The sequence below is a fragment of the Propithecus coquereli genome, unplaced genomic scaffold, assembly GCF_000956105.1.
Source record: "Propithecus coquereli isolate 6110/MARCELLA unplaced genomic scaffold, Pcoq_1.0 Scaffold409, whole genome shotgun sequence".
In the NCBI taxonomy this organism is placed as follows: Eukaryota; Metazoa; Chordata; class Mammalia; order Primates; family Indriidae; genus Propithecus; species Propithecus coquereli.
Genome location: NW_012149830.1, coordinates 203,566 through 212,875, shown reverse-complemented (window position 1 = coordinate 212,875; position 9,310 = coordinate 203,566). Strand labels below are relative to the sequence as shown.

Below are 9,310 nucleotides of genomic sequence, written 5' to 3'. Positions count from 1 at the left end.
ATCTGTTTCTTTGCTCAGCATTGTTTGTGAGATTTATCTCTGCTGAGTGTGGTCACTCAATTTCACCACTGCATAATATTCCATAGTCTGCATATTTGTGTATCTATTCTTCTGTTGTTGGTATTTAGGTGTTTACAATTTTTAGCTAATAAGAAGGTACTGCTGTAAGCATTCTGTGCATGTCTCCTGGGGCCCATGTAGAAGAGTTTCTGTAGGGAAAGGGTCACCAGGTCTCCTAGCACATTGGAGTCAGCTGGGGAGCTTTAAAAATCCCAATGTCAAAATCGGTTAAACCAGAATCTCTAGTAGGGGGTGGGGCCAGCATGAGTACTTTTAAAGCTCCCCAGGTGATTCCGATGGGCAGTCAAGGGTGACAACCACTACCCCAGACCAGTGCTACCCAAGGTGCCGGCGTCCACCTGGGCATTGCTGAAGCTTGTTAGATGTGCACTCTAACCCCAGAGCTAGCGAGTGAGATTCTGTCTTAGCAAGATCTCAGGGGCTGGCTGCAGGCCTCGCACGTCTCCTTCTGCTGGGTATTGCCAGGCTGCTGCTCAGGATGGGTGCACTGGTCCACGCTGGTGCAGAGGTTTCCTGTCACTGTGCCGGGCACTTGGAGGGCTCCTTCTCTATGGACACTCACTGCCTTCAGTCCTAGGAAATACTCTTGTATCATTTCTTCAACAACTTCCTCTCTTCTGTTTTCTGTTTCTTGGTTTGAAATTCCTACCAGTTGGAAGTTGGACCTTCTGTAGTGATCTTAACTTTTTGTTGTCCAATGTTCTTGACTTTTTTTCTTTTTTTGCATTTATAGATTTTACTTTCTGGGGGATTTTCTCTCATCTCATCTTCTATCCCTTTTCATGCATTTTTAAATTTCTGCTACTGTATTTTTACTTTTCAAGAACTTTAACACTGCCTTTGAAAAAAATAACATTCTTTTCTTGTTTCTGGGTATAATGTCTTCAGAGGATTTTCCTCTCTTTTTCTGTTTTGGAGTTTCTGCATTTTCAGTTATTGGATTTTGTCACGCGTTGGGTGCCCTTGGCTGTTCCTGTCATGAGTGAAACACAACAAAGCTAATGGGCAGCTCTGTGCCTGTGGGCAGGGCTGGGGGCCCCACAGCCATGGCTGGGCAGAGACCCCTGTTTGACTGGGGAACTACAATGTCAGGATGTGCTGATCTATTCTCTTTGATCAGTTTCCCCCAAGAGAAACTCCATAATACCCTGCCTTGGGGGCGCGTGAATGGGAAATAGGCCGGGGAAGGGGGCCGAGGGACTCCCCATTAACCATCCCTGATTTCAGTAAGGAACCTCACCCAAGAGTTTGATTAGTCTTGGGGTCCCCAATCCAGAATCTTTCTAGTTCAACCTTAGCCAGCAGTAAACCTGTCTTCTGCCCTGGTCAGGGAACGGGGGTCACCAGTTCCTGAGGGCTGGGAAGGGGGCCTGGGGATCTAACCACTTCTTTCAACCAATGCTATTTCAGGCCCACCCTGAACTTTCACCTTAGGGACACCTGGCCCCCCAAGCTCTGAGCTTCTGGGGGATTTGGCAAAGGGCTTGTTCATGGTTGGCTTCTTCTCTTATAGATATTCTGGGGAGTGAGGGACGCTGACACTAAGCAAATTATACTGTTCCATCTTCCAAAGCTTTTCAGACCTCTCTCATCCACTGCCACCTTCTCTCCTGTTCTTTTCGCCTTTGTGGTTTATGCCATTCTCATTCCTTTATGTCATTTTAGTAGGGTTTTAGGGGACAGAGGAAAATGTGAATGTGTTCAGTCCACCATATGTAACCAGAAGTCCTTGTCCATTTTAAAAACATTTTTACATATGTTCATGTGAGTTTGTACAACTCATTTTATTTGTATTAAAATTTATTTTTAACATAGACGGCCTTGTTTTTTCCATGCAACACTAGGTTTGTGAGCTCTGTTCACACACACAGATCTAGCTGGTTCCTTTTACTGTGGCTTAGGAAGTGTTCCAGCAATTCAATGTACCACATTTTTTTTCATCCATTTTTCTATTGCTGCATCTCAGAAACACAGGCGATTGTGGTCTTTTGATTAACACACTGGCTCAATGCAAATTCTAATCTTTATTGTTTTAATTCTGAAGCATAATGTGTCTCAGGGAAACAGAGAGCTTTTTTACCAGCTGCCAGCGGCAAGGGCAGGCTCATGGGTGGGGCCCTGAGAGCTCCTGACTCAGAGCAGGTGGCCCTTCCAGAACAGGGTGGCTGGGGGTGCGAGAGGGGCAGGAAGGATGGGACGGTGTGGACGGACAGGCACACACACAAAGAGGCACATGCACACACGCGCACACTCTCTGTCTCCAGGGAAGGGTTTTCCAGAAGCATTTGCCTGCACTCTGAATTAAATATTTTTCATGCCAAACCAAACCTACTGAAGAGAAGTGAATCGATGGCTGGGGGAGCCCGGGGCCCTGGCTGGGGACTCAGCCCGAGGCTGCTCTTCAGTGAGTGAATCCACAGTATTCACTAGAACCCTCCCGGCCCCTTGAGCTGCAGGGAGGCCAAGGGAGGGATTCAAAGAAACCTAACAACGGGCCACGGTTCACCCTCAGCTCCAGGGCCAGCCCTGGGAGAGGAACAAGAAGGGAGAGGGCGGGTGGGTCTCCCACCCCACCTGCTCCACTCCCTCCGCCTGGTGTGAGGGGCCAGACTCCGCCTCGACGGTACCGCTCTGGGCTATGTTAATACAAATGTGGAGAAAGGCCCGCCTGGCGGCCCCTCTGAAATTGCAGTGCACGAGGGAAGGTGCCACATCCATCCCAACCCAGGACACAAGCAAGCTTCGGGTAACCACAGGGCAGGCTGCTGGCGGGGAGGGCAATAAATAAGGCAGGGCCAAATGCGGTGGTTGGAGCGGGTGGTCGAGGGCGGCAGCTGAGTGAGAGGAAGGCACGCGAAGGCACTGGGCGGGGCGCAGACTCAGCCCCCAACACTGGTTAGTGGAGTCCCAGCCAACAGGGAGGCTGGCAGGGACGCAGGACCGGGCAGGGTCTGGCTCCAGCTTTCTTGAAATCTTGCATCAAAAAGTCTGTTCCAGGCACAAAACACGGCTCAGCGCAGCGCGGGGTAGGGGCCTGCTGGAGACACGTCAGCAGCGGGGGCTCGTCCGGGTGTGTCTTTTGCCTTTGGAGGAGAGAAAAAAGGCCACCACACAGTGAGCAGAGGTGACAGCTTGACTTTTGGGAATGAAGTGGAGGTGACGGTGGCGGGGAAGGCAGGTCCCTTGCTAGAACGGCCCCCATGCCCAAGGCTGCTGCTTGGTGTGAACCAACTGGGGGCTGCCCAGGAGGGCTGGGGCCGGTGCCCAGGCAGGGGGGCGGCTCTGCTTTGCCTGTGATCGCAGGAAAGTTGCCGACCCCTCTGGGTTTCCATCTGCCCATCCTAACAGGGGTGATCATCACAGTGATCTGGGGATGGGGGAAGGAGCAAATGGCTGTGGGAATGTCAGATCCTCCTCTGGGCCAGGCCTCTCCAAGTTGTTTCTTAAGCCCTGGAGCCCTCTCTATGCGCCGGGCCCCACAGCCCCCCGCTGGGGACCCACTCAGGGAAAGCAGTCCCCATGGATGCTGAGTTTCACCTCCCGGCAACCCCGAGAGGGACACGTTAGCGATAATGGAACTGGCTGCAGAGAGGTCAAATATTAAGTTGAACCATATCAAATTGCTGGTATTTGACTATGTCTGACTTACAAAAATGCAATTTCTTATGGTTCAAGCTCACGGTCTGTCCAAGGCCACGTGGCTATGTGTGGCAGGGCTGGAACTAGAATTCGGGGCTGCAGATGCCTCTCACTCCCTGGAGACCTGCCCATCGCTGCTTCCCTCCCGGATGCCCTGTAGCTTCTGGGGAACCATCACGTGGGAGACAGGGCAGGAGGCGGGTGGTGGCCGGGGTGCCCTCCACACCCTGGGGTCTGATGCACACATGCACCTGTGAATCCTCTGGCCAGGAAGGTGCCCAGTCCGCCTGGGGCTCCTTTCTTGAAGGAGACTGGGGGCTGGTCCTGCACTCGCAGTTTTCTCTGGCTTGAGTGTGAGGAGACCCTCCCCTCCCCCAGTCACGTGATGGTCCTGGGCTGGCCACGGCTGGGGACAGTGGGTATGGGGCAAGGTGGGAGCCTTGGATGCTTCCCCTTACCCAATCTGTGCCTTGGTTTCCACACCTACCAAATGGGGGGAGGAAACCTCCTGGCTACTCTGCACATGGAACAGAAGTTGACCTTGGTGGTGCTAGGGAGGGCCGGGGCACCACGCCCCACTCTGGTGTACCCGGAATCTCCCTCCTAGGATGTGGGCAAGCTCCAGGCTGGGCTCTGTTTTGGGTGGGTTGATTTGGCTTCCTCAGTGATGTGGCAGGTTTCTGGAGGGCCAGGACCACCCCACCCCGCTCCCAGCTCAGGCTGGGCACATGACGGGCTGAGTGAGGACTGGACCGCACACAGGAGGAGCCCCTGAAGCAGGAGTTGCCATGCCCAGTACAGAGACGGGAAAGGCTGCAACAATCACGTTTTATAAAGCGGAGGATGGTAATGACCGTTGCTGTGATTCCCAAGAGTGGCTGCGGTGGTTACCAATATTATTATGGGTCCTTTCTCTGTTCATCGCGGGCAGGGAGGGGGTCTGGCTCACCTCTGTCCCCCAGTACCTGGCATGGTGCTCAGTAAACACGGAGAATTGACAATGTCGCCTACCATGCTCCAGTCGTGGATGAGTGAGAGGGGGAGAGGGTTGCGGGGGCAGGGGAGCAGGCGGGGGAGCAGCCAGGTACTCACCAGGGCCCTTGGGGTCGGCCCGGGGCGGGGTGCCCCCCTGTGGGTCTGTAGAGCCTGTCCCAGTCTCACTGGCCAGGCTGCTCTGGCTCCCCGAGAGGTGGCTGGGTGGGCGGATGAACCCCATCCTTGGGGTCTCCACACTGCTGCCTGCAAGAGACCACACGTGGCTCTCACACTGAGACAAGGATGATCATGGCCCAGTAAGAACCTGATCGAAAATTCTTATCATTTGGAATTATAGTGCATCTCTGGGACTATCTGCCCAGCAAGCCCCCTACCCTGGGAACTGTCCCCCATCCACGTGGCTGCCAGGTCCCGGCATGACCCCACCCTCTGGCCACTGCTGAGGGTCTGATATACACCAAGGCAGCAGAACAGGCCCGCAGGTACTGTCACTAAGTTACAAGTCACCAACATGAAACTCCCCCATTATTAGGAGTTTCTCCTACCTTCATAGGATGGGAGAGGGGGAAGGATGTATATTTCAGTTACCCTAATGAGAGAGAGAGAGAGAGATTGAGAGAGGGAGGGAGAGGCGGAGAGTGGGAGAGGGGGAGAGGGGGAAGGGGGGAGAGAGAGAGAGAGAGATAACTGCTGCCTTTGCCTTTGCTAAGTAAAGAATCCTCACCCAAACGTGGTTTTAGGTCCTTGCCTGGCCAAGAGAACAGATGTGCAGCCTGTCGTACTTTGCCCAATCTTTTCCTAGCTCCTAGTCCTACCTGGTCACAGCTGAGAGTGGGTGTGAAGGGAGGGGACAGCGCCATCACGGTGGGGAGAGGAGGGGATGGCTTGCCCTGGATACCAAAGCTGGCAGGTAAGTTTCCTTCACACTTTTCTAATGTAGAATCTAGAATCTTCAGCCCGAAGGGGCCTGAGAGGTCCTCTAGCCCAGGGGCAGTTTTCATCTCTTGCGTCACCTCCACCTACTGATGCTGACCACTCGGAAACTGTACTGCAGAGGATTCCGAGGGCGCGTGAAGGCTCCGTGGGGAAGACCGTCTTGATTAACTAGTAATGTCTGCCATGGTTACAGGATAGGCAGTCGTGGTATGTGTGCCAGGCATTTGCTGTCTCTGATCTAGCCCAAACTTCCATTCCCAACCCAGTCTTGGCCCCAGGACAGCACCCCAAGGCATTTCATTCCAGTTTGGAGCAGTTATCATAAAGCTCTTCTTATACACTAAAATCAGCCTCTTTGAAGCTTTCAAATATCCCAGTTCTAACCTGAGGAGCAGCTTTGCATGAAGCTGGCCCTTTATTCCAAAAGCCTGTCATGTGTTTGAAGGAAAGAAAAATGCCTTTCCTTTCCTTCCCCAGGCCTTCTCTGCTCCAGCCTCAATACCCCAGTTAACCCTCTTTCATACGACAGGGTCACAGAGGTGAGCTCAGCGATGTCAAAATCGAAAGGCACTTTGGAGCCCACCTGCTCCGTCTTGCTTGATAACAAGGAAAGGCAGGCCCGAAGGTCATGGCATGCCCTGGGGATCCCGCTGCAGTTTCACGGCAGAGCTGAGCTGGGGCAGGGAACGCTGTCCCTGGTTTTCACAGATCTCATCACCCTCGAGGCAAAATCTCAGCTGGGGAATGCTCAGGGGTGAGCTTGGGAGGAAGCCCAGGTGTGCCGGCAGAGGGCACAGGGAAGCCTGCCCTTCTTCCCCCTGCCACGTGCAGAGGAGCCTCCCGCTAAGCCCTGCTCTTCGGTGGTGCATTTTTGCATGTCTTTGTTTTTTTTATTTTTTATTTTTTTTGAGACAGAGTCTCACTCTGTTGCCCGGGCTAGAGTGCCGTGGCGTCAGCCTAGCTCACAGCAACCTCAAACTCCTGGGCTCAAGCGATCCTCCTGCCTCAGCCTCCTGAATAGCTGGGACTACAGGCACACACCACCATGCCCGGCTAATTTTTTCTATTTTAGTAGGGATGTGGTCTCGCTCTGGCTCAGGCTGGTCTTGAACTCCTGAGCTCAAGCGATCCTCCCGCCTCGGCCTCCCAGAGTGCTAGCATTACAGGCGTGAGCTACTGCGCCCAGTGCTAAGGCTTTAGCTCAGAGTCGTCCCACCCCCAGGCCGGCTTCTCCCCCAGATCTAGACCAGCTCCTTGGACACCTGTGGGGCAGAAAAGCCACTTGGCACCTGGGCCTTTATAAGGAAGCAGTGTCACTTCCCTCACTTACCTGACTCTCCTGAGGGTCTGTCACCTTTCTGGTCCCTGACCCCAGTGGGAGGGAGTCTGTCCTCCAGGCTGCAGGAGCTGAGATCCGAGTCACTGTCACTGTCGCTGGAAACCACTGGAAAAGACAGACACCAGCACAGGAGGTCACCCCTCTTGGCTGCTAGTAGCAGGCACCTTGGACAGAGGGGGCCAGGGCAGGCCTCCCCGCTTTGTCACCCTACCATGACAAAGTGGTACAGAAGCTCAGCTGGATGGCCCTTTTGTTTTGGGCATGAGAAACAATAGCCCAGGAACAGGAGGGCACTCTTTCTGCCAGAGATGTGAGTCCCAGTGGGAGAAGGCTGGGACTTGGGCCCAGCGTGACCAGCACCAGTAGGGAGAGGCCACCCTATGGCCAGTCATCTCCACACATCCCCCCGTCCCTGTGGTGGAAGCTGATTGTCACCTTTGGTGTAGGCACAATAGCTCTAAGGCCTCTACCCAGCCACACAAAAGGCAGAGGCAATGTTCTGCAGGAATGAGAATTACAGTAGTAGCTGACCCTTAGGGAGCCTTCCAGGCCTTCACATATATAAATTTTATTTATTATTATTTTTTGACAACAGGGTCTTTCTCTGTTGCCCAGGCTGGAGTGTGGTGGTGCTATAACAGCTCACTGCAGCCTTGAACTCCTTGGCTCAAGCTATCCTCCTGCCTCAGCCTCCTAAGTAGCTGGGACTACAGGTGTGCGCCACCACGCACAGCTATTTTTAAAAAAATTTTTTTAGAGATGGGATCTCTCGCTGTTACCCAGGTTGGTCTTGAACTCCTGGCCTCAAGTGATCCTCCCACCTCAGCCTCCAAGTAGCTGGGATTACAGGCGTGAGTCACCGTGCTTGGCATATATATGCATTTATTAAAGCTTCAGAGCAACCCTGAAAGATAGGAAATATCATTCCTCCTATTTCCAGGTGAGAAACCAAGGCACCTGCCCCAGGCAGTACGTGGAGGAGCTGGTATTCTAACCCCGGCAGGCTGGCTTGTAACCAGTTGATTCCACCAGAAGAACTGAACTGGGAGCCAACAGGCCTGGGCTTTCATCCCAGTTTATCCAGTAACTCACAGTGGGGTCTTGTGACTGAGGAAGGGAACCAGACGGCCAGGGCTGGAATCCAGGCGAGGGGAGGGGGAGGATGCTTTCAACAGTGAACACACACTGCAGTAGAAACTCTCTTTTCTGGACTAAATGGGACCACATTTGGCTGGTTAATCAACAGTGGGAGTCATGATACAGGATATACTCATCCTTTAAATATTTTATTTTAATTTTAAACATAGAAATGTACATCTATGTGCCAATCTTTTGATGTTGGGCTTGGGTGCTGCTTTGAGATTGGGCCCACATGGTCTTTCATGTGTATAAACGACATCCATGTTGTGTCGTCTGTGACTCAAGTTTCAGTTTATTTGAATTGAAGCAGGAGCTCAAAGGCCCTGGCAGCCCAGGTGCCGTGGCTCACACCTGTAATCTTAGCAATTTGGGAAGCCGAGGCAGGAGGATCACTTGAGGCCAGGATTTCAAGACCAACCTGGGCAACACAGCAAGACCCTGTCTCTTAAAACAAAAATCAGTTGGGTGTGGTGGCACACGCCTGTTGTCCCAGCTACTCGGGAGGCTGAGGAAGGAGGATCGCTTGAGCCCAGGAGCTTGAGGTTGCTGTAAGCTACGCTGATGCCACTGCACTCTACCGGGGCAACAGAGTGAGACTCTGTCCACTCCCCCTCCAAAAAACCCCACAAAAAACCAGACACTGGCAAAGCAATGCGATGTAGAATTCTTTTTCATTTTTTCCCCATTTTTCACAGTGTCCTGCTCACCCCAACAGAATTTTTTAAGTAACCAGCTCTCCCAGGTGACTGACCCAGCAGACGGGGCAGGGGTCTGAGGCATGTGTCAGTGTGTTTTACTTGGGGAAGCAAAGGCGCTGGCTGTGGAAGAAGGTCAGGGCGTGTTGAGCCCTTAATGCCAGCCACGTGTGAGGCCCCGAATGAGCATTATCCTACCCGATCCTCCCAACAGCCCTGAGCCACAGGCACCCATCTGGTGGGAGGCGAGAGCGGAAACAAAATCCGTCCACACCAAGGGTGGTTAATCGGTTCCACTGGATCCACCGAGCCCTTTCTGGGGCAGCACGTAGAGAATCCCGAGGCTGCATTAAAGCTCAGCAGGAGAAAGTGCCTGGCCGGTGGGGGGGACCCGCTGTGGGTACAGGAAGGGGAAATGGTAGCTTCCACCTGGATCGAGAGCCTTCTGGAAAGTCTTCATGCCTTCAGCCTATGTCACCTTTCA

General features: G+C 53.2%; 1 protein-coding gene across 1 annotated transcript in view; it reads right to left on the bottom strand.

Annotated features, from left to right (window-relative positions):
• Positions 1-3,020: 3,020 nt before the first annotated feature.
• The window catches only part of RPH3AL (rabphilin 3A-like (without C2 domains)), a 135,146-nt gene continuing 128,856 nt past the window's right edge, over positions 3,021-9,310 (bottom strand). The window contains 3 exon segments of the mRNA XM_012653008.1: positions 3,021-3,164; positions 4,813-4,842; positions 4,844-4,959. Coding sequence (XP_012508462.1) covers positions 3,093-3,164; positions 4,813-4,842; positions 4,844-4,959 — 218 coding nt within the window. The 3' untranslated portion in view covers positions 3,021-3,092.